Source organism: Rhinolophus sinicus, chromosome 2 (assembly GCF_057876585.1).
Source record: "Rhinolophus sinicus isolate RSI-liver-muscle chromosome 2, RSI-T2T, whole genome shotgun sequence".
Taxonomy (NCBI): domain Eukaryota; kingdom Metazoa; phylum Chordata; class Mammalia; order Chiroptera; family Rhinolophidae; genus Rhinolophus; species Rhinolophus sinicus.
In genome coordinates, this window is record NC_142502.1 from 124,774,307 (window position 1) to 124,801,621 (window position 27,315).

At 48.9% G+C, this 27,315-nt stretch overlaps 1 protein-coding gene across 1 annotated transcript; it reads right to left on the bottom strand.

Annotated features, from left to right (window-relative positions):
* Positions 1–5,707: 5,707 nt before the first annotated feature.
* Positions 5,708–23,035, bottom strand: CNGA3 (cyclic nucleotide gated channel subunit alpha 3). The gene is made up of 7 exons (XM_088796348.1): positions 22,934–23,035; positions 22,613–22,728; positions 20,326–20,502; positions 13,562–13,633; positions 12,192–12,296; positions 10,755–10,861; positions 5,708–8,399 (listed from the first exon to the last, which is right to left on the bottom strand). The coding sequence occupies exons 1-7, from the start codon at positions 23,033–23,035 to the stop codon at positions 7,000–7,002; spliced, it is 2,079 nt and encodes a 692-aa protein (XP_088652474.1). The 3' UTR covers positions 5,708–6,999.
* Positions 23,036–27,315: the final 4,280 nt, after the last annotated feature.

A 27,315-nucleotide genomic window follows, 5' to 3' on the forward strand; every position in this document is an offset into this window, starting at 1 on the left:
AAAAGTTATGAGACATGTAAAGAAACAGGAAAGAACACAGGCTAAAAGGTAGCTAATAGAATGTCCATCAGAAAATAAAATGTTGGACTTACCAGACAAAGACTCAAAATCAGTTATCATAAATATTTTCAAAGAACTAAAGGAAATCATGTCCCAAAAATTAAAGGAAAGTATGAGACTATCAATAAAAAGATGGGAATTACAAAAAAGAACCAAATAGAAATCCTATAATCAAAAGGTGCAACAACTGAAATGAAAAATCTGTTAGAGGGGTACAACAACAGGTTTGAGCTGGCAGAAGAAAGAATTAGCACTTGAAGATAGGTCAACTGATATTGCCTATCTGAGAAACATAAAGAAAAAAAGAATGAAGAAATATGAACAGAGCCTCAGAGATCTGTGGGATACCATGTAATATGTCAACATACACCTAACAGGAGTTCCAGAGAAGAGGAGAGAGAAAAGCACAGAAAGAATATTTGAAGATATAATGGCTAAAAACTTCCCAATTTGATTAAAAAAAAATTTTGTGATGAAAAACACTAATCTACACATCCAAGAAGTTCAATAAACTCCACCTCGGATAAATTCAAAGGGATTCACACCTAGACACATTGTAATCAAGCTGTCAAAAGCCAAAGATGGAGAGAATCTGCAAAGCATCCAGAGAGAAGCAACTTCCCACCACATAAAGAGCATCACCAGGGAGAAGAGGGTGGGAAAAGAAAGATATGCCATGAAATAAGGTGGTCAGCCCTTGCCTGTCTCTCCTACTTCATCTAAAGCCATCCCAACTTTTACGAGTATGTGTTAGCAATGTAGGATATAGAATGAATGACTACATGAATGAATGGTGCTGATAGCATGAAATAAGGTGCTAACCAGATGCTGAGCTTTCAATAACTTATTTCAACGGCCCCAGCATCTCTATCCACAGAAGAGGCGAGGGTCCAGAAGGCCAAAAGCTCCAGTGTAATGCAGGCAGCAGCCTCTTTTCACTCTTCATCTGGAGCTTCATGTCATTGCCATGTCAGTTTCCAGCACTCCTCTCAGGACTGAGTTACAAACAGGTCCAGAAATGCACTGAAAGGCGGGGTCCTGAATCTCAGTGTGGAATGGCGCTGGACTCTTACCAGGTGTGGAGGGAACAGTAAAGGTGGCAGAGGGACACAGAGGGATGGCTTCCCCCTCCACAATTGTTGGGGATATGCGTACTTCTGAGCCCAGGGAACAAACTGAGAAAGCTGATGACTCACCCAGGGGACTGAAGATGAACATGGAAATTCCCAGGATGCAGTAAAAGTAGGATGATGGTTTCATTTAAGACAATGTCAGCTGCTCCTGAGTACACTGAGAAATGGATCTCTGCACAGATGTCAATGTTTCTTCTGACTGATGGGGAAGAAAAACAGAGTCAAAAAAGAAAAAGAGAGTCATTTGTTATAGTCCCCTTATTTGTCACTGCCCGAAACAAAAATCAATCCTATGAAAGGAGTTGCCAAAAATAAAAGTTTGTTTGCAAAGTTGTCTAAAATTGCTGTTTTTTTTTTTTTTTATTTTCTTAGAGAATCAATGTTACAAATGGGGACGAGGTGTCCAGGAAGTCTATAGATTTCTATTTAACTGATATTATAACAATGTTTCTATTAGAAAACAAAACCACAATTCTATCAGGTTAGCAAGAATCTTTCTCTTTGCTGCAATCAGATTCTCCCCCTCCCAGCCCCACCCTGCCCATCCACCATTTGTCAGAAAGATAAGCAACCCCAGACTGAATGGTGGGGGTGCCATCAGGGTATGAGTTAGGAGGACGTGGAGCAAAGCTTGGCCTGGGCAAGGTCAAGGGAGTGGGGCAGGGAGGCTGGATAAGGGGGGGGGGGGGGCTCCCTTACCAGCCTCTCCTCCTTCTCACCCTCTCCTAAATCTGTGGATTTGCCTTTTGCCTCCCACACCCGCAAAAGTGGGCCTTGATCTAAGGGTGAGTAACTTTTCTAAAGAGTGAGCTTTTGGTAGAAAATGGAATTACTTTTAAATATATTTGACCTGAATTACTGAGTGGCTTGTAGAAGACAAAAATGAATTACAAGGACAGAACTCCATATTCCACAATATATATCTAACTTAAAATAGAAAGGAAATAGGACTTTCCCCCCAAAATAATTTTTAAAAAGCCAAATTAATTTCTGAAATCAGAATAAATTTCAGTGGTTCTCAACTAGTCCCCCTAGGGGACACTGGGAAGTGTGTGGAAAAGGGGCTGGCTTGTCAAGGTGACTGCAGGTGCTAATGGCACTTAGTGTTACATGTGTGGAGGCAGGGCAGATGCCCAGTGTCCTCAGTGTGATGCTCCCAACACGGGAGGGACTGCCCTGCTCCAAACAACAACTGCAAAACCCGTGATAGTGATGGCTTAGAGCCAACCTCTCCCAGTTCCAGTTCCTTCCACGATAATGTGTTTTTAATGTTTTGGGGAAAGAATCCATCTTAATTGCCAGGCCAACATTAGACAAAGCACCAGTGGCCACCCAGAGTGACCTACAGAACACAAGGGCCACAGTCCTCTTCTGTTCTCCGGGTAAGATCAGAGAAAGACAGAGCTGGAGCGGCTCCAGAAACTGGCTGACCCACGCCCCTGTCCCTGCCACAGGTGCAGAGATGCAATGGCCATGACGTCACCCGGCTGGCTGGAAGCAACATTAACCCACCATAGCGGCCCCAGAGCTCTGAACACGGTACCCTTTGCCTACAACACATGGGGAAACATGGTGGAGCTTGACCATTTGCTCATTTAACTTGTGCAAATCCAACTGTCTGAGTATGGGGGAAGCAATGTAAATGAACTGTGCAGGAGACACTGCCCACTCTTCCACTGCGGAAGGGAGCGGGGACCCCAACAGCATCTCAGAGTGTGAGCAGCTCACTGCACTGACATTCAACAGGCCAGGACCACGCAGACAATTTTTTTTTTCAGTTACTGGTTTTTTTATTTCTCAATATGAACAATTATAACACACTTAAAGCCATTTTTAAAAATTATATGAAGTAAATTATCAAAGGCAAAAAGAGAAATTTTGAATTGTTAGGAACTCAAAATCACTAACATGTATTGATTTGTTATGAAATAGATATACACACTTTCGTGGACATGAATTATTTCACAGTTTTAATGCTTACGTGTCCCATTATCTTTTTTCTGGAGATTGATCATGACATTTGCCAGCTTTTCCTGTGACATTGTAAATCTTTGTTTTTTTCCCCTTTCTTCCACCTCCCCCCCACTCCCGTTCAAGCCACTGTTTCTCAGTCTAGTTGTGTAGGACACAGCTCCCTGGCCCATGCTGGTATTATGAGCCTTGCACTCCCTTGGGCTGAGGCAGTCGGTTGCCAGTCATCTGTCGATGGCTCACAGCAGCTCACAACTGCTCACGATGGCTGAGACCTCAGCATTAGGAGCACAGTGCTCCAACCACCTGAGCCACCAGGCCAACCCGACATTGTAAATCTTAAGGAGAAGCTACATTCTCCAGGGGCAACTGATATTGGCTAACTGATTTTGTATATGAATATATACAAAAGAAATCAGAAGTGAACCATTGCTACAGATATGCTGCGACACTCTAGTGGGAGTCAAAAATTGACTTGACTAAAAACTCATGAACGATACCCAGCCGCAAGACTCTTTAGCTCTCCCTGTTGGAGAATTGTCATATTGTAATCACTACATTAGAACAAGACCCTCTACTGCCATCTTCTGGAAAATGGTCACAATAAACACAAAAATTGATGGCGACAAATGCAGGATGCTGTTTGGAAGGGACTCCTTTGGGCAGTGCACAATTACTAGAGCGACCATGTGTGACAGACCTGAACATAGCTACTAAAAACAAGCCAATTCTTTCTTCTGGTCCTCAGCCAAAGAATGAGCCATCTGCTCCACTAAAGGGAAAACAGGCTATGCTAGATCTACTGTGTTTCCCCCAAAATAAGACCAGGTCTTATATTAATTTTTGCTCCAAAAGACGCACTAGGGCTTGTGTTCAGGGGACGTCATCCTGAAAAATCATGCTAGGGCTTATTTTCCAGTTAGGTCATGTTTTCAAGGAAACACAGTAACAGGCTGGAGGTAGAGGATAAGGCGAGCGATTTCCTGAGTCCTGAGGTTGTTTTAACTGCACTTAATGTTTCTCCCTACCCAGGCCTTGTATAGGGGTGACCCTGTTTCTCTGGCGTGTTTAGTCAGCATAAAATAGGATTGGAATGGACAACTCACAGAGAATAAAATTCAAATAACTAATAAACAAATGGGGAAAATATTAAAATCACGTGTGAACAAATAAATACAAATGACACGACACTGTCGATCAAGTCCAAAGTCCGTCTCCCTGTCCTTGCTTTTCTAGAACTCTCTACAAGGAAGATTGGAAGGAAGGGGAAGGGGAGAAGGGGCTTTCTGTTTCCTGTCTGCCTGCTCTCCTGCTTATATAGCCCTAGCTATCTCACCATGCAATGCCCCTCTTCAGATAATGTCCAAAGTCCCATCTTTGCCAAACTCTTCTGAGTTCCTAAATTACCAGGAACAGCCAGCAGGATCCAGCTCTGAGGGGTTCCTCTGAGCACCCCTTCCCTTTGTTTCCCCAGCCCGAGGGCCAACAGCTGTTCCCTGCAGCTCCTCTCTCCAGATAACCTCAGTGCTCTGTGTCTGCCCTTTCAGCCCTCCACCACCTATACAATTAATTCCCTCTATGGTGAAATACCTGACATATTATATGTTTTTCCTAATTTGTTCTTAGATTATGATATTTAGGTTACTTTCTTTTTTCTACTAAAAACAATGCTGCAACAAACATTTGTACCAGTCTCTGGATTCATGTAGGTGAGAGCTTTCCTACAATGTGGAGCCAGAAGTAGGGTTGCTTGGTGACAGGTGTGAGCATCTTCATCTTTATGAGACAAAAACTCCTCTCTGCAATTTAGAAAAGCATTTTCAGTCTGCCAAAGTCCACATTCTAACTTACCACCCGAACTCCTTGGGCATAAGCAGTAGGAAAAGCTGGGGATATACTTACCCAGGCTGCCCCCAGCTTCCTGCCTCAATCCCCCCGTGGTGACCCTGGACAAATGCTGCCAGCAAATTTAGCACCTCACCTGGGATATACTTCAAATATATCTGAGTGCTTTCATCTTTTCCCTCGGACAAATGTTGCAGCTTTGGTGGCGTTTTCTTACCTGCTTCTGGCTGTGCGTGCCCCCTCATGTGGACTCTGTGCTGTCCCATGCTCACCAGCCTCATTCTCTCTGGGGAGGCCAGGCCATTGCCCTAGAAATATACCCCAGGACTACATCTTCCCTCATGACAAAATATGAAGCAGGAGTCATTCAATATTTTTTAATCTAAGCCTTTATTTTTTCTGTGTAAATAAGAATGTAGGCATCATTGACAGTTAAGGCTTTTAAAATATATGCATTTGGAGAATACATTGCTAGTTACATTTTGCTGATGATATGAGCTTGGATCACACCTTCCTTTAATAGACATTTTAAGTTCATTTTCAAAAGTTAAAATGGTCAGATGATCCATCATGAACACCAGAAGAGACCCATAATACATACTCGAAAGTGCAGCACCTTTTGTGCGAACTACATGGGGGCCCCTTTATGTAGCATATGGATGATGACATTAGACCACAGAGACTTCCCAGTGGCCAAAGCAAAATGGGACACTTTGAGAAGAGAGAAGAAAGAGGAAGAAGAGAAGGGAAGGAAGAAGAAAGGAAGGAAGGAGAAAGAGGGAAGAGAAAAAGAGACACATTGAAAGAAAGTGAAGGAACCCCTGCCCTTATGGCTTGTCTGCATCAGGAGAATGACTCCCTTTGGATAATTTACAATGTGTATTTAAGCAAAGGATTCTCAATCATAGAATCCAAATATATAAATATCTTATAAAATGTTAATGGAATTCTATTCAGTGGATTTTTTTAAAAGCTGGATTCTGCACTCTGCATGCTTTTCACTAGCTAAGAGCTTTGCCTCAGGATGTAATTCTGAGGGACAGTGAGGCTTCCTCTCCCGGGATGAAGGAAGGGGCAGTTTGCAAAGACATGGCCTAAAGGACACATCTTCTCAAAGTCCCAGTCGTCAGCTTTGTGTGGCTGAGGACCCCATTCCAACCTCCAACCTGAAAGGAGAACCACTCCCCAGAACACGACTGTCCTCCAGCTCAGAACCTCCAGCCCAGACTGGCTGCCCAGAACCCTCACACAAGAACGTGAGAGGCTGTCTTTGAGTCCCTTTGGTGTGTTAGGAGAAGAGGTCCCCTTCCCTGACTGAGATGCTCTTTTCTATGAAACAGATTCCCATTTCACAGAGGCTGGATAGCAGAACATCTGGATTTGTGTCACAGACTTGAAGTGACCCCAAATGGGGCCACCTTGCTTCATCCTGTGCTTGTCACAGCACCACCAAAGTCCCAGGGTTTCTAGGGTGCCAAAGAGCCTAAGAGGTGATACCAGATTCAGAAATCTGTCCCAAACTGCCTGGTGTGAGGCTGATTTCAGTTCATTACCACATTGTAGTTTTAGCGTATGTGACATCTCCCTTAGCAGGTGGCAGGAGGAGGTGTGGGAATAGGAAGGGAACTAACTAACCTTCCATTTACACCAAAAAGGTCAAAAGTCTAAAAATTCCTTATGGATAAGAAAAAAAAAAAAGAGTTCTGTGCCCACACTTTCATACGCTTGCACTGGGGACACCTTGCACGTTACAATGCCCTGTCCCATGCAGTTTCGTGTGGCCCTCGTCACAACCTGCACTTGACTGGGGAGGACATAACGAATCACATTTTCCAGATGAGGAAACCAAGGCTCTCTCCCGAGGCCACAACAGCTTGCAAAAGGCCAGAGCTGGACAGCCTTCCTTCCACGTCCCTTTTCATGTAGCTACAGCCACATAATGTCACACTGACAGCTGGCTCCAGGCAGCAGGAAACAGACCTGTGCCTGTTCACTGTTGTTTGGGCTCCGGTTCTGGGGGATCCCCATCAGGCAGAGGGCTGCCCCCACAGAGCTTCACCTGGCTTTCCAGCTGGCTGAGACGCTGCTTCACTCTCATCTGGGTGGCGTTGTACTCGGCCAGGAGCCGTGCGAACCTGGTCTGCAGGGTGTCCAGGGAGGACTCCAAGTGCTCCACCTTCTCCTCCAGGTCCTGGGGGTCTGGCCCGGCCTTGGCCAGGTCCTCGTCCATCAGGTTGTCCTTGATGAGGACCTGCCGGCCCTTCTCCTCCAGAGCCCTCTTGGCATCGGGATATTCGGTGAGTGCCTCCATCAGGTCCGCCTTGGAAAGGCAGAACAGGTCCGAGTAACCAATGCTGCGGATGTTGGCAGTCCTGCGGTTCCCCGATTTGCTCCCCTTGATGTTTAAGATGCTGATCTCCCCAAAGTAACTCCCGTCACTGAGGACCACGAACTGGGTGATCCCATCGTCGGCCACCACTGCCAGCTTGCCCTCCTTGATGATGTACATCTCCCGCCCGATGTCCCCCTTCTTGCAGATGTAGTCCCCAGGGCTGAACACCGCGGGCCGCAGCTTCAGCACCAGCTCCACCAGCAGCCCCGCCTCACAGTCCTGGAAGATGCGGACCTTCTTCAGCGTGTCCAGGTGCACATTGACGGCGATCTCAGCCTTCAGCTTGTCCGGGAGGCTCCTAAGCACCTCTTTCTCATCCATGGTCTTCCTGTTGGCCCACAGGTAGTCAAACCACCGGATAACCCGCGTCTCCAAGTCCTTGGTCACCTTGCGGAACTGCATGTACTGCTTGACCGAGTCGATCTTGGCCTGGAACTCAGCCCGGGAGGCGTTCATGTTCGAGATCATGGAGCCCACATTGCCCACGATGGTGGCAAAAATCAGGACACCCACCAGGAAGTCTATGACCACGAAGAGATACTCCCCATCTTTCACAGGAGGAGGGGTCTCACCGATGGTGGTCAAGGTCAAGGTAGACCAGTAGAGACTGTAAATGTACTTCCTGGAGAGGCGCCCATACTCTGGGTTTGAGATGTTTGGGTACACCCAGGAATCTGTCCCAAAACCGATGAACTTGGAGATGGCGAAGTAGATGCAGGCGTTCCAGTGGATGATGACAAGAATATAGAAGACCAAGTTCCCGATCCTGAACACATTGGGATAATTGGTCCTTGTCTCCGTACGATCGAAGAATTCGAAGAGCCGGGTCAGCTTCAGTAGGCGGTTGAACCTCAGTTCTGGGTAGTTTATGCCCAGCTTAAAATATGCCAGGTCTGTGGGGAGCAGGGACAACACGTCCAGCTTGAAATGCAAGGTCTTTGTGTAATGCTGCCACAGCCTCTTGGCATCCCTGACCATCAGACCTTGCTCGAGGAAGCCTAAAGAAGAAGATGGAGGTCATTTGGACATCAAAGTGGCCGCCTGTTTTTCACCATGGCCCAAAGAAAGGTATTTCACAACATGAATACAGAAGACATAGTTATACACAGATAATAGAAACCACTTCAGAAGCCACACTACAGAGAAGGCACTCTGATATTTTCTAGTCTGTGATGTTCTCATCTATTTTATTCAATTAAAAAATATAGATCAACTGGGTACATTTGAACATGGTTTGGGTATTAGATGATAACAAGGAGTGATCACTAAATTTTAAAAGATAAATAGGAGTTATACTTTTAAAAATGGGCCCTTTAAAGTTAGAGATAGGTGCTGAAAAGGTTACTGTCTGAGTTTTGCTTTAAAATACTCCAACCAAGAAAAGGAGGTTTGGGGGAATATGAAACAAGATTAGCAAAATGCTGATAACTGTCCATAATACCACTTGCTCTGAATTTGCCTATGTTTGAAAATATTAATAAAAAATTTAAAAGCACAGGTCTTGGCCTATCCAATTGATTTCATCAGTCACTAATGGGCATGGCTTGCCTTTTAGAGAGATTGCCTGGGAAAGCTGTAGCTCTCCTTCCTGGTTGCACATTGCTGTCACCCTAGGGGCTCTGAAAACATATGAAGCCTGAGACACGCACCCCCCACACCCCAAATCAGACTGTTCTGGACATTGAGAGTCATGAGGTGTTGTTACTGGTGAAATCAATCTGGTGAGCATGACTTGCATTCTTCTTTCTTTTTAACATTTTCAAATGAGCTGAAAAGTCGAGAGAATAACATTAGTACTTTTTAGGTTTGGGTAAGTATCAGAATCACCCTGAGGGCTCTGTGTAATACAGAGTGCTGGGCCGTCCCCAAAGTTAGATCTGGGGCACCTCTAACAATATCCAGGGCCAACTCTGAGGCAGCCAAGGTAGCACTGCCCCCTCTGGGAAAAGCAAACATCGAGTTTGTTGCCACATGCTAGGAGCTCCCTGCTACCCAGCCCCCTTGCCCGTATTTCATTCTTTGTTACGCTTGTGTTTATTGAGTGCCTAGATCATGACGTGCCACTCCTTGTGCCTTGGAACTCCTCGATACTTCCTTAATCCATTTTCTCTCAATTCTGACCAGTTTTTCCCTTGGAGTATAATCCACAGCCATTTGGTTTCTGTACCCATCTGCTCCCTCATCCTCTGGCTTCCTGCTGAATCTTAGGTCACCAAGGATAGTACCCAAGCACAAAAAAGGGGTGGGGCCAATGTCTGTGTGAGGGTGACTTGTCCCACTGAAGCTTGGCTGAAGCAGAGACAGTCGGCCCAATAAGTTGGGTCACTCACAGAGCTCTCGTGTCTCCATCGGCTTATGTGACCGTGGAGTGGCCGACCACCAGGACCGGCTAAGTCACGTGTGCAAGTCTCAAGCTTGTACATGAGGTCTTCTAAGTTAAGATGCTGGGCACTGATACGGAAGCAGGTGGGGTGCCAGTCTGGCCCTGCTGGGTGGTGACCGTGGACTTTGGGCCAGTCACTCAAGCATCTCTGGGTCTCAGTTTCTAGAATCGTGCCTGCACTTGTCTCTCACACAGCAGGTCTACTGAGGAAGCAAGGTGGGCTGAATGCTTTGTACCCTGCAAAGCCACACCAAGGTTTGTTGCTGTGAGCTGGTGGTGTTTAGGTAGACAACAATAGCACAGCTTTTTATGCAAGTGACAAGCAGGGCCTCCACTAGCTTATATGATGTCTTTGTGCTAATTAGAAGAAGGTGCCCCAAGAATGCACAGCTGGGAGGCTAAGGCATGAGTGGGATTAAGTGCCCACTTGCAGCGAGAGGCGATCTGAAGGAAGGACCTGTTTCAGACTTTAGTTCTCTGTATTTAAAGCTCCTTTAAAAGCCACAGAGTAACATGTCCTGGGTCCTCTGACTGTCCAAGAAGAAGAACTCCAAGAGTGACTGAGCTGTCTCTCGCTTCCTGCAGTCGTTGGGAGCTGGAGGGGTGCTTTGAGATGATGGTTTGGCTTTTTTATGTCACAGGTGATATGAACGAGGCTCAGAGACACAGCTCAACTTGCAAAAGGTCACACAGATCATTGGGATAGTGACCAGAACCCAGGTGTCCTGACTCCTGCTCAGGGTCCTGTCCACAGGGTTGTTGCAGAGGGAGCTTGAGGTGGCATCACCCCTCCCCCCAAACCCCCTACCCCTCATTACTGGATGTCCCCAGATCTGCCAGGCCTCTAGTGGTCAGAGGTGGATACTGTCCACCCAACTGTTGTGGATCGCCTTGAAGACAGCCTGTGGTCCCCCGACCCCTCCTGATGTGGGGCCTGGGGCCTGGCCCAGAGGAGTCTGGGCACACTCACCTGTCCGGGCCCGCACCAGCACGTCCAGGCCATAGAGGACATCGGCACAGTAGTCCAGCACCAGCCACAGTATCAGGTGTTCAGACTGCAGCTCATCAAAACAGGCCCTAAACCAGAGTGACAGGGAGCAGGGTGTCCAGGCCAGGGTCCCCTGCAGGCACCGGCTTAGCGCTGCAAACAGCCCTGCCTGCAGGGTTTTGTACACCACTGTCATCACCCCAGGGCCCGATGAGGACACCCAGGCTCTGAGAAGCCTTTCTGTCCCAAGGTCACAGAGCGCCTAAGAACATCTGAACCCCAAAGAGTGGGCCCTGTTGCCTCTGAGCAGGAAGCTCTGAGGCCCCAGGACGGGCAATTTCTCTAGGCCTCGCTGGTGGAGTGAGGTGACGCTGAGGACATGTCCTCTCTAGGGTCAAACCAACAGAAATGTTAGAATTTCTGAGAGATTAACAACTGAACAAAGCCATACCTATTTTCTACTTTCCAGATCTGTATGCTCACTATTTCTCATATAGACAATACCCTCAAATAACGGTTAGCCCCCAAAGAGCAGCAGCCTGCTCCTGTGTCCCCATCCTGCAGCTTGCTCAGCTCCCCCCAAGAAGAGCAGCTGGTCCCTGCAGCCCCGGCTCACGCTGGCTCGGAGAGCAGAGGGTCTCACTGCATCCAGCTGTGTGGCATGATCAGGGGGCTCCAAGCCCCACCCCCACCAGAGAGCAGGACTTACTCCTGCAACCTTGCCTCACAGTCTGACCCCGGAAAGCCCCAGAGCCCCTGCACCTGCCTGGTAGGCTTGCTTAGGAATGCCCCAGAGCCCCTGCCTCCTTCCCCCACGCCTCCCTGTCTACCTTCAGAAGGCAGCCGCTTACCCTGCATCCTTGTCCTACAGGCCTGCTAGGAAAGACCCCCAACCCCTTGCTTACTCTCAGAGAGTAGCAGCTCACCCCTTATCCTGTCCCAAAGTTTGCTTAGAAAATCCCAAAGCCTCCTGTGTATCCCAAAAGAACATCTGTCCCCAAATGCCTGCTCAGGAACTTCCCAAAGCCCACTGGTCACTCCTAGAGATGCAGCCTCTTATTCCTGCATCCTGGGCCTGTACCTTGCTCAGAAATGCCCCACCGGCCCCTGCTTGCCCCATTAGAGGAGAAACAACACACCCCACTGTCCCTCTCCTACAGACTTTGTGCTTGCTCACAGCCACTCACCGGCATGCACATCCCAGCTTGCTCAGGAAGAACACAGCCTCTGCTTGTCCCCACCAGTGCTGCAGAGCGCCCTGGTGGAGCTCTGCTAGAACCTTCTTATGGATGGAGAAACTGAGGTACATGAAGCCGGATGGTGGCTGCGAGGGGACCAGGAGCCCAAGCTCTTAAGTGAGACTCAGAGCTCTGCCTTGGGGTCTGGCTGTCCTCACGTCCTCCCTGCCCTTGTCCCTACCTGCAGACCAGCAGACACCAGTTGTAGAAGATGGGCAGGGCAATGACGGTCAGCCAGCGGTAGTACACATTGCTGGAAGGGTCCACCACAAGGGTGTCCTTCTTTCTGGAAACAAACACACACAAGCAGTGCAGTGTGTTGAAAGACCACAGCTTTGGAGGGTCTTAGAGACCTGGCCTAGCTTAGAGACCCTAGGGCAATGGTGAGCTGAAGTTCAAGAGAGGGCTACCCCAGACAGCGTCCTCTCGGTCTCGGGGCTCACCCGGGTGCTCCTGCCTGGGAAGACAGGCTGGGAGGCAGGGCAGACTCTAGAGGTCCTACTCTCCCAGCTCAGATCCCCAGGGAGTGAAGGTTGACTGTAAAATCATGGTGGTGACATTCCCATGTGCCCTGTGGTATCCTCCTCGCCCTCAGGACCCTGGGAATGAAAATGCAGCATTGTGGTATCTCCGAGGGCTGCAGGGGGAGTGTCAGAACTATCTGGGCAATGTGCATTTACATACTGCCCAGGTGGTTCTGAGCAATGAGGCAGCTCCTCTCTGGACTGACTTTGGGAGCTCAGGGCACTCTCCTGGGAGCATGCTCCACCTCGCTCCCATCATTTGCACAGATCTTCTAAAGGCTCGTTTCCAAGCACCTGGATCTTCCTCTCCATCGAAACCACCAACCTGGGCATCACTTAGGTGATACAGGCCGACACTGAATGGAGAAACGGCTTACGGTGCTTTCCATTTTTATTTTCAGGATTTTCTGAGGATCAGAGTTTACAGGCGGTACTGGAGATTCTTTTTCTTTTGGGTCTACATGCCTCTCCCCCACCCCAAATGCCCCACATGGTGGCCCAGGTCTGCAAAGCTGTCCCTATGCCCCCAGCAGGACCCCAGGGCCATCCTGCCCTCATCTGGACTCAGCAAGTGCAAGACTATCTGCTCACCAAAGGTGCTTTGCACTGTTCCCAACTCATCACCACTGGGCTTGGATTATGGTTTGTGACTATAGAATTTTCTAGTGCCCAGGAGAAGGCCTCCGCTTACCTGGACCTCGTGTGGGCAAATAGAATGCCGGGGAGCGGGGCACAGGAGCAGGTACACAAGGACAGCCTCTAATTGCTCTCCCAATGCTGCAGACCATCCTCTCTACCTGTGAGCCCCCTGTGGGGTCCCAGAGCTGGGCAGGACTCTCCCGGCAGAACAGGGCCCTCACAGGACCGCAGAAGCCTGATCCCCACCTGAGTCCTCAGCAGGCCCCTCTGTAGGGATATGTTGAGGCCTGATGGCATCACTCTCATACTCAGGTCGTGGGCCCTGGGCGGGTCAGGCCCCATGCAACCAGTGCACCCCTCTTTATAGGCAGCTGCTCTCAGTACTTACTCTTGTTGCTTTACGCAGTTTTCCTTTCTTTCTTCTTCCTTTTTCTCTCTCTCCTCCTTCCCCGCCTTGTCACTGGATGATACAGGGTGACACTTTAGCAGAGTTCATATAGCAGAGACACTACCACATGGAGGGCAGGCTGGAGTGACATGGAGGAGAGGGCGTGGAGTAGGAAGTGGCTATTTTTAACCCACTGGCATGACATATGGTTACTGATTTCATTACTCTATTGTTATTATTCCTGAAGTGTGAGGTGAACCAGCCAGCAATGCTTTCTGTGTACAGTGAAGGGTGCACAGTGGTCCAGCCCAGTGCTCTGCAATTTCTGACCCATTTTCAGGAGCCCCCAGGAAGTCACAAACTGCTGAGACTGGAGGTGTTTTGAGGCAATGGGAAATAAACCCAAATCCACACATTTAGGGTAGAACAGTCACTGAGACTCTTGGAAGTCACCTGTAAAGCGCTTTGATCTGAAGGAAAGGGGATGGCCTGCCTGTTGTTCTTGAAACCTAGCTCTGCGTCAAATGAAAACCGGGCTATGATGTGAAAGCCAGGGGGGAAGGACGGCAGTGAGAGCAGGTTGGGCACACAGTGGCTCGTCTTCTTCATCTGAGGTCTGGGGGTGGAAAAGCCCCCCCTTTTGTCAGTATCGACAGGAAGATGCTGTGAGTGTAGCCATCTCCTCAACACGTGGTTTTACTCTGCTTCCTCTTCTTTACTGGGTATCTTCTAGGACCAGGCACTGTCATACAGGTTATCCATGAATAGTTATAATTGTTCGGCAAGATACACATTACCACCCATGGAAAAACCAAGGTGGAAGGTAAGGGACTGGCCTGCCTGAAGGGCCCCCGCCAGAATCATTCACGGGTGCTGCAGAGTCCCTGTTCCACACCCTGGAGGAAGGCCCGGGATGAAAAATAAACATCTGCTAACTAACCACTCATTGAAAAAGATCAACACACTTCGCATAGCACTCCCTAAGGAAATAATCGGAGACGTGTACAAACATGCCTACAGAATAATTACTACCACCATATGCAGTCAAAAGTCTAAGCAATTGAATCCTGCAACAGTAGGAGAATCATCATCAACATGGGATTCTACGAGGCCGTTTGAAATGCTGCGGAAGAATATTCAGTGACATGGGAATATGGTCCTGATATTTAGGTAAATTACAAAGCAGACTACACAAGAACTTATAATAATAGCTGTATTCATTTTCTGCTGCCAGAGCAAATTGCCACAAACAGTGGCTTTAAACAACCCACAGTTATTATCTTGCCAATCTGTAGGTCAGAAGTCTGCTATGGGTCTCACTGGACTAAAATCAGTGTCACAGGGCTGTGACACTTTCTGAAAAGTCCAGGGGAAAATCTGGTTCCTGCTTATTTCAATTATTGGCAGAATCCAATTCCTTGCAATTACAGGATGAATATCCTCATTGTCTCGCTTGCTATAAGCTGAGGGCATTCCCAGCTTACAGGGCTGCTGCACCCTGGGTTCCTTGTACCCTTCCTCCATCTTCAAAGCCAGCAGCAGCAGGCGGAGTTCCCCTCAAGATGCCATGTCTCTGGTCCTCTGCTGCTGAGAAAGGTTCTCTACTGTTAAGGACGATGTGATTAGATGGGGCCCACCTTGATCGGCTCCCACCTCAATGTCCTTACACCTAATCACATCTGCAAAATCCTCTTTGTCACATAAGGTAATGTGTCCTCAGATTCCAGGGATTAGGACAGCGACATATTTGGTGTGTGTGCGTGTGTGTGTGTGTGTGTGTGTGTGTGTGTGAGAGAGAGAGAGAGAGAGAGAGAGAGAGAGAGAGAGAGAGAGAGAGAGAGAAATTATTCTGCTTCCCACACTAGTCAATATTTAGTGAGCATTCACTACGTTTTAAGCACTTTACACATATTAACATATTTAGTCTTCACACGCCCCTGTAAGTAAGGCATTGTTATAATCCCTATTTTACAAGTCAGGAAGCAAATGCATAGAAAGGTCAGGTAACTTGCCCAAGGTCACAAAGCTCTTTGGTGGCTGAGTTGGGCTACAAATGCTCTTAACCAGTATATGTCTTAAATATATTCTATCCATCATATATCTACCTATCTATTTTATTTTTATACCTAGGAAAAACTTGGAAGTATATTTTCCAACATGTTAAGAAAGGGTTTCTATTTTAAGGGAATTCTACTGTTAATATGAAGTATACGTTTCTGTTGGTGTATGCTCACGGGTGCTTTTCTGTTTTGCAAGTTTTCGACAACGCATATATGAATGAATTGAATAAAAATAAAAGTTTATTTAAACTTGTTAAGTGAGACGAGCAAGGACAGTCACCACCCATCTTGTGTCCTCTTGAATCTACTGTGATGTGACCCTGAAGTCTCTTCTGCCACTGACGTCTTAACATCAAGGCACCAACAGAGGGCGCTGCCCACAAGCTTATTGGGCACGCCTAGCCTAGCTGGGGGTTAAATTGCACCAGGTTCAGGTTCTGTGTCCAGGATTTGCCATCCCTGGTTATAGGCTTTGGCCTTTCCTCTGGATACCAACTTGCTGAGGGCCTAGGAAAGACCCAGCACCATCCAGCTGCGTCCCCAAATCCACCCAGCACTGCCCCCAAAACACCCACACAGAGCTGCAAGACGATACTGGTTTGGGCTGGGAACAGTTTGATCAGGCAGGGAGATCCTGGACTCCTGGGACTCAAGCGAAAATGCCAGAAGTGGAGGGGAAGAATGAGGGTGGGTGTCCGTAAGAATTATTTCTGTATCTCTGTGTCCAGGTGACCCCGTTTTGGGACAGTCTCCAGTTTTGTCCCTCGGTCCTTGGCTGCAGTGTGGACCCATGATATGAGCCCATCTGAAAAGATGTATAGAGGCCCAATGAAGCCAACACCGTGCAGTCCAGCCCATCCTTGCCCACATCCCAGCCCCAGGACACAGAAGGGCAGAGAACCCCAGGGCCCCTGTCCATGGTTTCCAGCACCCTGAGGCTTTCCCTGACTGTGGGACTCAGTGCCTGGTCTCAAGGGTGTTCAGTATCAGCTTTGGCTTTCAATCAAGCACACATTGCAATAGTCCTGCGTTGCAGGTGAAATAATTTCATTTTTCTTGATTGCTGGCATTTGGGTCTCTGGATTTGATGTGCAACTAAGGTGTATGGAGAGAAATGGAAAAAATTCCTATCAGAGGCACAAAAGGAAATAACAAGAAAAAGCTTTGGCACATTTCTCTTTCAATTGGAAGTCAAGAAATTGGCCCTTTTTGCTGATAGTAATGGTTTTCCCTAAACTCCAACTGAGACGCCCTCCCCCACATACTCCCACTGTATTCCAGGGAGAAGGCGGGAGAATGGTGCACACGCCTACACCCTGACACACGTGTATGATCTCACACACACACACAAAATGCAACCCCTTTGCTTCATCTATAAGAAAATTAAGACAGAAATAAAATGACTTGCCCCAGGAAGTCAGACAGACCAGGTTCCTTTCCCCGTTTGTCCATAAGGATGGAATTCCAACTAAAGGAACAGGATTCTAGAAGGGTCTAGTGATGTTTTGGGAGGATAGGAAGCTGGAGTACTTAAGGCAAAGCTGAGGTGTCTGAGGGCAGCAGAAGTACTCACTCCTCTGAGCTTTTGCAGGTATTGGTGTCCCCGGCCAGGGGCCGGCCACTGCAGGAGGTAGAGCGGGTGCAGTGTGGGAACCTGCACTCAGTTCCAATTTCTGGGACCATTTGCCCCGGGTGGCTATTCCAGTGCCCTTACCCCATATCCTGGGCCTTTCCATACAGCTTAAAGAACAGAGGGTGCTGTCACTGTCAGGGAATAAAACGTTTTGTGACACGTTTGCTGTGGTCAAAGCCTTGGGGGAAAAGAGGAAGAATGCTCGCTAAACGGAGGCTTCTAGATAAATGGGGACCAACTGTGTACATCCATCTGGCATCTGTCTCAGATTCCACTCAACTTCAGTCCACTGAACTGTGTGCCAGGCAGCATGAGGGACACAGACCTAAACCTCATGTGGCATCTACCCTCTGGGTGCCCTCAGATGCCTTCTGCTCCAGAATGGACTCGTCAGTAGTGGTGACAACTTGCTACCCTGTTTAAACAGGCCTGGCTCTCAAAGGGGACCCACCCTTGAAAATTCACTCACAGCAGCCACTTACAATTTGCAGGGCAAACGAAGACCATGGCAGAACTATCCCAGTTTTTAGTCTCTTCTCCCCCACCCCCTACCTTCACATTCATCTTAAAGCTTCCAGGCCTGCCACCCCAATCTATGTGAGAACCTGTAGAAGACAGAGCTGATTGTGTACCCAGCTGCATGTTTATTTGAAACTGAATCACACAGTACTTCACGGTGGATAGGCAAGATCTCCAAGAGATCAAGTTTTTGACACGGCTGGTTGTAAGGAAGCCAGCCGGGCCTCACAGACCTGGGGGGTGGCTTGCCTGTTCATGGTCAATGCAGACACTCAATGGAGACCTGGAGACCAAAGCCACTCCAGCCTTGCCCGCACGGCGTCTCTCCTACAATGCTGACCATCGGCCAAATGCCACCTTAGTACCTCTGCTCGCCCTGCCCAAGTCTCCTCTCCCCACCCAGAATGGTGCTCTAACTGCTTGTTTGGGGATTGGTTTCAATCATCGGAACATCCCCTGAGGAAGCAAAACTTCCCTGTGGGACCGTGCAGGAGCAAAAGCTCCACGGTGCTCAGTGGCCTGTGTTAACCACACCTCTGCTGGCTAAGACCCGTCTCTGCATATACTTTGCTTTGCCAATGGGACTTGACCTCAAAAAGACAGTCCTCCTACCCCAGGAAGCCTCCCTGATTGATCAGCTACCATCCTGCACCACCAAGTTCATCTTCCGACTCTGATCCTTCCTGACGTGACCAGATCTCTGTGGTATAGTCAGACCTGGCCCTGATGGGGTCCTAGCTCAACCCTCCGCTCATCTGGTCACATTGGGAAATGCACAAAGAGCCTAATATTCATTTCTAAGGCTGCAGAGAAGGTAATTTGATCAAATAAGCCAAGAAGTCTCTGCTTGCCCCAAAGGGAACAGAACCGGTCTGGTTGAATTGCTACCAAACCTCTTTTTCCTCTCTTTCCTTCTCTTTCTCCTCCTCCTTCCCCACCTTCTCTTTTACCTTAGCAGCCCCCCCCCCCCAGTCCCCTGCCCCGCCCCCCCCAGTCTGTCTTTCTGGCTCAGCAATAAATAGCATTCGGCCTTGCAGTCAGGGAACCCCTCAGGTCTGGGATGCCTGGCCCTGGGACCTGGCATGTCCTGCACCCAGGCCCTCTGTGGTCCCCTTCCCATAGCCCAGGGAGCCAGAGGGTTTGCAGTTCAAGTTCATGTGGAAATGTGAGCCCCAGAATGTCACTCCAGGGGGCTTTTGCATCCCAGCCAGCAATCATCACACCTTTCCCCAGCAAGAAGACTCAATGTGGGTCACCTAACGTGGCCCCGAGCAAGAAATTGCCTTGAACTCTCACATTTTATCTTAAATATGCATGTACTTTTTGCAGTTTCCTGCGTATCTATAATAAACGTGCCCCCCCACCCCACGCACCCCACGAACATGGAAGTAAAATGGATGCTCCAGGAAGATCCATCATCATGACCTTCATTCCCCAGGGCCCTCGTGTGCCTGGCTGGGACGCCCACCCAAGGGCACTTCTGCTTGTTTGACACACACACAGCATCTTCTCTAGAAGTTATGCAGTGACCATCTGTTCTGCAACAACCATGCTTATTTTCACCTTTGCATCTTATCTATCTTGTCATTACCTAGGGAATTCGGCCTAAAGAGCTTTTCAAGCCCCTCTTTTCAGAGAGCAGATTCTGAGCAAGAGTGTCTACCTGTTTGTGAGGCCAAGAGAAAGGCAGCTTCCCTGCACGGGTCACCTGTCTTCCCCTCCAACTGCCCAACAGGGGTCCCTCTGCTGCTCAGCGACCACTGAGTCGACCACGGTGGCCCAGTGTCTCCCTGTCCACAGGCTGGGGAGACATCTCAAGGACAAGAAAGGAGGGAGGCCACAGCTGCATGGGGTGTGGGGTGGGGATGTCCGTCCAGTACTTGCAGATAGGTCCACGTGCCTGCCCCACGTGGCACTGGCCACACACTCCCAGTCGGCAATGGGCACATGCAAGCTTCCCAGAGCCCGTGCTCTACAGCTCCTTCTCTTGTCAAAGAACAAACACTCTCCCCCCACCCTCCACCACACACACACACACACACACACACACACACACACACACCGTTCTTAACCTGATCTGGAACATGGATGGTTCCCCTTGAAAATTCTGACCAACCTTTGGACCTTTCCCCCAGAAAAATGCTTGTGTATCTATACATAAAACTGGGTACCATTTGGGTTTCCCCCGAGGCTCATGCTATAAAGGACCCTGTTTTTCTCAAGGTGGGTCACAGCACAGTCTAGGATCTGTCCTTCTGTGGACAGAGATGAGTGAGGCAGTCTCCTCCATGTGTGTCTCTGAAAGTACCAATCCAGGCAACACTAGCCGAGCTCTGGGTAGGACAGACTCAGGGGTCACATGAGGCTGGGTACTCTGGTTACAAGGTTTCTCTCCTGCAGGGCTTCTTGGACTCAGACGGGGACACTTAGAGCACCGAGTGTCCCCCACGACAGACTCCTTCTTTAAGGAGGGGCTCACGGCTGAACAAGCGAGCGATGCTTCCTGCCCGCCTGTCTGGTGCCGGCAGCCCGTCCTCCCTTTGGCTCCTTACCTTCTCCCTCCATCTGGCTCCTGCCCACCCACGTTGGATTGGGCATTGCTTTCTTGGCTGGACACCTCCTTGAGCTCAGCTCCACGGAAACGCTCCAGGAAAGCGTCCGGTCTCTGGTTCTGGGAGTGTAAATGCCTGGCGGCCCACACACGAAGCGACATGATCAGGCGCCACAACCTGAAAGGGCACAGATGTGAAGCCCTCACACAGAGGAGTGAGAGGAAAGCCCTGGTCTCCTTCTGGGCCCTGGGTTCAGGTAGCACCTCACTCTGCTGGGGTCCACACAGCTTCCTCTGGAAGGGACATTGTCCTCATTACGGCTTTGTCCTTCCAACACCTCAGCTCTACAAAGGCATGAGTCTGCAAATGGGCACAAACAAGCTTTCCTGCTCCCCATTCCTTTTGCTCCTGTGGAGCTCTTTGTCACAACTGGTAAGCATGGGAGCAATAAAAAATACAATTTACAAATGGTGAAAAATTTAAAGTAAGGTTTAAAGGAACAAGCCCCCAGATACAATTTAGCGTCTTCCCCTAACCTTTGCCTTATTAATGGTTTCTTGTACAAACTCTCATTTTTTCCGCAGGCTTGTGCATCAATTCTGTTGCAACTTGCCCTGACCTTCCTCCTGGAGCCAGACCCCACCGGGGCCTCAGGCCCTGAGTTGCACGTCCTCAGTACTGGTCTTGGCTCCAGATTTCTGGGAACCTTCCGACAGCTCTGCCTCCTGGCGCCCTCTCTGCCAGAGGGGACCAGGAGGAGAGGGTCAGCACTGCATCTCGGCGTCTGGGGCGTCTGGGTTCCCTAACTTGGCATCTATAGTACATTCCACTGTCCTCAATAAAATCAGTTCTGAGCAACCTAGAATGAGGTCACGAATTGTCACTTACTTTGACCCTAGTTGCACACTTATGACCTTAGCTGAAGGGAATAAATTGAAGCAAGAAAACATCCCAGGAACAGATGTCTACAGCTGCTGCTGCGGACCTGCCGAGGTCCAGCCCAACCTATCTTCTCCGGACACTCACCCCTTCCAGGTCCTTCCTCTGCTGAGGAGGTGAAACCAAGGCCATACCACCCCCTCCAGCCTCAGCCAACAGGTTCAGGGATGGACTGCTGAACTAAGAGCCACTTCAAGATGGGGGTTGGGTGTTTCAACTCAAGATTGTAAGACAAAGGCCATGGTCAGCCTGCACCTGCTGACATGTGAGCAGAGAGAGACAGAAACGAAGGAGACATGCAGAAAAAAAGCACCAAGACCTGCAACTCCATGAGAAAATGGAAGGGAGAAGGCACTGCCTCCCCAGCTCCCTGCGTGAGCCCCACTGGCTCCATTTCTATGAGGTGGCCGGTATCTTACCTTCCACCGGGGCCTGCCCCAGTACTTTCAGTTAGAGCTGGTTTAAAGGTGTTCTGTTCCTTACAATCAATGAGCCTTAAGACAGCACTTCATTAGTAAGACAAGAACACTGGAAAACACTTAACTGTCCAGCTATAATGGACAAGGGACATCAATAAGTGTAGCATCCTCCACAGTGAAATATATGAAAAATAAATAAATGAAAATTTTGCAATAATCTTAAGCAAAAACTGTAGAACACATAACCATGTAAAATAACTGTCATTGTTTTTAAAAAATGGTAAAAGGAGACAATGAGCCCAGATTTACGGCCCCCTGTTATGAGTCAGCGCCTGGCTGTGATGCAGCCCCCACAGCTCCCATGGGGCAGGCCTGGTGAGACGCGTTTCTAGATGAGACTTGAAGAGGTACATGACTTCCTCCAGATGGTACAGCTACTGACGCCGGAGTACACATGTCATCAGAAGGGAGACAGCCTGGTCGTCTCTCAAATGCTTTTACAAGGACACATGCTACGAGGTCTAGACACGTACTGGTGGGGACTTCACAGGCTATTTCGAAAGTGCCACTATCGTCTCCAAGCCGCAGTGGTCCACCCCGTGGTCTCCCACAGCTGGCTGGGCATTTTTTCTGAACCTTCCCTGGTTGACTTTTTTTTCTGAATTCTTCCAAAATTAAACAAGTCCCTCAATATCACTTTATTTAAGCAATTCCAGATAAGGGCAGTGTTTCTTAGACTTTTCTGAGCTCAGAACACCTCACCCCAGAAGAACTTACTCACTGATGGATTTCTGACTTCTCTGTTCCTGCCTCTTCCTTCTCCAAATCCTCAACCCCACCCCACCCACCCCTTCTTCCTGAGATGTATCTGCTTACTTTCTGCTTCAGTTTCCCCCTTCCCAAGGTGAGAGCTGAGACCAATTGGTTACCTGGCAGACCCCTGGCCAGTGAGGGAGTTTCGCCGGGATTCAGCCCGTCCTCTGGTCTCCATGGCAATCGCTTGCTGCAGTTCTGACGGTGTCTCCTCGCATGGCGAGTGGGTCCTAGGAAATCAGATATGCAGCAGGCTAAATTGATTTCAAGCTCATCCACCTCCTGGACACACTCAGGAATGAGATGGCCAGATGCCTTGCTTAATGAGGGCAGCTGCCGTCGCGGGTCTTCAACCCAGGGGCTCCCCACTTCAGTTCATGCTGCCGCAGATCTGGCTTTTAGGGTCAACGTGGCCTTTCCTTTATAGCAAGCCTGACCCAGCTGCTGCCGTGAGCTCGGTGAGTGGGGTGAGCCAGCAGCAAATGGTTCTCATCAGGGCACTGGGAGGGGGAGGTCCCAGGGCCGCCACCTCCAGCCATAGCAGCTGTTTCCACCTTAATCCCAGAACAAGGTTTTGGTTCAAGCATATCTCTGCCTACTTCTAGAGAAAGTTGATCTTCTAAAGCCAGATAAAGTGCCACCTCCTTCAAGAAACCTTCCCTAGCCTCCTCTCCCACGTTTGTACAGTGCTTTCAGATGAAAACGCACACCCATTGTGCCCTCTTTGTCAAGCCCTAACTGCCACCCCCTGTAATGCAGCGGTGACTGGAGCAGTGAGCTCACCTGCACAATTCAGGGGGAAAGCATGGGCAGGTACCCGCAATTCAAGGTGAGCACCAGGCACATCAGCAGAGCCTGGTGTTTATGGAAATGCCCAGAATAAGACCAATGTGTCTGGGAATATGTCCCTGTGGGGGCGGAGCCCCAGAGAGTAGTTTCCAGGCTCTCAGCCTCACATAGACAGGTGCTGGCTCAGGTAGTAAATGGCCAACTGTGATTGCATGGCCATCAGCTGTGGCTAGTTGGCCGTCAGCTGTAACCAGTGAGCCATTGGCCACAATATAACTGCTGTGGCTATGCTAGAAGAGAAGAGAGGAGAAGAGAGAGAAGAGGGAAAGAGAGAAAGAATGGGGGCTAGCAAGAAGATGGCGGCTGGGCTGGCAAGCGTGGATGGCGGTTTGCGGACAGTGTGGATCCAGCCTCCAGTGAGTATAGTGCCGCCAGAGAGAATATAGTGGTATGACTCCCCTACCTATGGCTCCGTGGGTGTTCCTTTTTGGCCTCACCATATCCTGCGTTCTTGTATGGGGAGCGGGAGCAGAGACCCCGCCGGACGCCCTGCATGACAGTCCCTTTCTTTCTCTTTCTTTTAAAACCGCCTAGGGCTAAAGTTTGACCAGCTTGATTAAATGGCATATAGATATTGGCCTCGAGGGATCTGCACTTCATTCCATGAGTCTTGAAGAGCCTGGGAAAGACAAATTCATTCTATCACATGACGTATTCCAGCCGCATCTGCCTTCTTAACATGGTTGTAATATGGCTGAAGAAGGAGGCAAGAGTTAATGTCAGGGAAAAGGCTCTATTTCTCCCCAGTGAGTGATGAGGACCCCGAGGCCTGCACCCCAGCCTCCTCCCCATAACATCCCGGTCGGCTCCAGCAGCGGGAGCCCAATGCCGGGCCATGGCCCGTCCAGCCGTCTGTGCACAGCCCTGACTTCCAGCAGGTTCTTTCCTCCCTCAGCTTCCCTGCATCGGGGCTACTTCCTTCTGCTGGAAACATAGGAGTGGAATCAGGCAACTCCATCTTCTCCATGGCCACGTTCTGTGACGGGCCAGCGCTCACACCTGTGCTAGAACCTCAGCTCCCCCAGCCATTCCTCATCAGGCTCAAGTCTCCTCATCACGGTCGTTCTCCTAGGAGCAGGTTCCTGCATTCTCGCCTGCCTGGGCAGGGAGACTGAGGCCACCCTGCTATTACTGGAACCTAAGCCAGAGGTCTTTGTAGGTGTGTGGGTTCATGTTACGTGATGTCCCATCACCAACTACCATCAGCCAAAACCCTATATAATGAGCTACTGCTAAGCCAGATGGCCCTATCTGATGCATACGAGGTCTGACAATTACGTCTGTGAACTCTTCCTAGAAAAAGTGCTACATGCCTCATTGCTGAATATCACTATGGTCACCTTTGAAGTACTCCCCTTGGGAAGCTATGCACCAACGCCAGCACCTAGTCCACCCTTCAAAGGAATTTTGGAACTCTTTTTCTGGAATGGCCATTAGAGTTGTCATATTACCTTTAATGTCCTGAATATCATCAAAATGTCTTCCTTTCAATATTTCCTTTATCTTCAGGTACAGAAAGAAGTCATTGGGGGCCAGATCAGGTGAGTAGGGAGGGTGTTCCAATACAGTTATTTGTTTGCTGGCTAAAAACTCCCTCACAGACAGTGCTGTGTGAATTGGTGTATTGTCATGATGCAAGAGCCATGAATTGTTGGCGAAAAGTTCAGGTCATCTAACTTTTTCATGCAGACTTTTTAGCATTTCCAAATAGTAAACTTGGTTAACTGTTTGTCCAGTTGGTTCAAATTCACAATGAATAATCCCTCTGATATCAAAAAAGGTTAGCAACATCGCTGCAACAAGTTCGTAAACTTAATTGTCAGACCTCGTATACACTGTATTTGTGGGAAGTAAGTATTGGTCCTTCCCGTTTATCTGAGTCACTTTTTGTTCTGGGTCCCTTAGCATGCAGTGGCGTCATACTGTCCTTTCCTCCCAACTCCATCTCATTCACAAATGCCATACAAAAGTCATATGCTATTTACTGACTGCTTACTTTATCTCAACCATATACATTTTATCATTTAATCCACATAACAACCCTGTAAGACAGGTTCCGAGAGGTTAAGTAACTTCCCCAAGGGCACACAGCCAAGAGGCAAAGCTGACATTTGAATGTCATTCCATCCCATTTCAAAGCTTGCTCTCATCCACTCCATGAAGCTGCCCTCTATATTTTCACATATGACACCGATTAAAGCAAAAGTAGAAGAAGACACAGCTGAGGACTGAGCCCTGTGGCCACTAGAGATGTGGCTCTGCACCTCCTGACTGCACTATGTAGGCATAGCTCTTTATTTCTAAACCATTTAATTGAATTCTCCCTCTATACCCGTAAGAGACCACTCATGTCTCATCTTTATACATATAAGAGATGCTGTCAGGCCGCGCTGCAGTTAGAAAGCCACGATTCCCTCGCCCTCCTAATATTCTGTATGCTACAAAGGTAGCATGTGCATTCAAGGCACTTAGGTCAGTTACAGGAGGAGGATGCAGGGGGACAAGTGAGTCCGTCTCTCCAGCCCCTGGATCCTAGCAGCTGTAATGCAATGAGGTGGGTAGGGGTGGGGGCAGCCAGTGACAGCCCGGCTGGAGCTCTGCCATGGCATGTGCGCCCAGATCAGGAGGCAACTTCAAGCATGGAGGTGTTTTGTCCCCACTAGCAGCAACTCAGGAAGCTCTAGGCACCAAGATGTCCGCCCAGCCTTATCTTCCTCGTCTGGTTTCTGTTAATTGCCTGGGGACACATCCTGAGACCAGATTTAGTTGCACCAGCAAAGGAGTCGATGCCGTGAGGTCAAAGCTTGTGGGTCGGTGAGGAGGGCAGCACCCACCCTGATTTCAAAGCAGGCCTGCTGCTGGCAGCAGTGAGAGCTACCGCATGGGGACTGTATCTGTGACACCCCCTGGAAGGGCAGGCAGCAGCGTGACAGGCCTGGGTCGAATCCCTACCCCAGCACCTATTCACCAGGTATTCTGTGGGCTGGTCACTCACACTCCCTGAGTTTGTTTCCTGGTCTTCAGAAAGGAGAGAAAGAAAACTTTGTGATTTCATATTGATTTAAGTATTATTCACACACTCAAGTCCAGAAAGGCACATTTAGCCATGAAGAATTGTGGGAGTTGCCTTATATGACGTAGATTCAAGGGACCCGAGGGGGCTTCTCTTTCCAATGCATCTCCCAACTTGGTTGTTGATGTTTGAATTTCTACCATGATGTCTTTTCTTCTAGTCCAGAGTCTCTACCTTGTTAAATGCCTGAGGTATTCAAATACTAAACCCAGTTAGTTACTCCTCAGAAGAACTGATTCTACCACTCAGACGGAAGGGAAAAAGAAAAGACAGGATAGGAACCAAATGTCTGAGGTGACATTTTGAGTCCCCAAGGACACACAAGGACTAAGGGAGAAACTTTTGGTGATCAGTGCAAGAACCGGATTTAGAAAATCCCAGGGAAACATGGAGGCAGGAGAAACTGGGGGCAGGGCCGTGTCCTGCCTGGAGCTGGCTGAGGGGCTGGGAGCGACGACTTGACAGGACCTCGGTCTCTGCAAAACAAGCAGATCAGGCCAGGACAGCCCTGAAGCCAACCTCGCACTTGCGGATCTCGACTCGTGGTGATGGTGCTTTGCAGGAAGGAGCCCCATGAACGTGGTAATTAGCAAGAACAAGGTCAGCAAGTGCAGCAGAAGGACGTGAGTGTTTGGAAGACATGGTACTTTTAACCATGTAATGCTTATCGTCTACGTTTATTTATAATGAGAAATTAATGGCCGTGAGGTCAAGTTTTTCTGTCATCGGGAGAGGACAGGTCTCATCAGAACTGGAACTGTAATTAACTTTGCCCTCTGCAGAGCATCTGCTATCTTCCTCTGGTGACTTTGGGGACATGAGAGTAAACAGAAGTGACCTCTTAGAACAGGAGTGGAGAATACCACGCTTCAGTTTTCTTTCCCTCGTCCCAAGTCC

What these genes read in the sequence shown, in the direction of transcription:
- CNGA3 (XM_088796348.1), bottom strand. Translation starts at nt 23,035, where the DNA reads ATGGCTGGAGGTGGCGGCCCTGGGACCTCCCCCTCCCAGTGCCCTGAT. An exon ending in GAGCTCACGGCAGCAGCTGG is followed by an intron (nt 22,729 to 22,933) that starts GTCAGGCTTGCT and finishes ATCTGATTTCCT; the next exon opens with AGGACCCACTCGCCATGCGA. An exon ending in GAGCCAGATGGAGGGAGAAG is followed by an intron (nt 13,634 to 20,325) that starts GTAAGGAGCCAA and finishes TGTATCATCCAG; the next exon opens with TGACAAGGCGGGGAAGGAGG.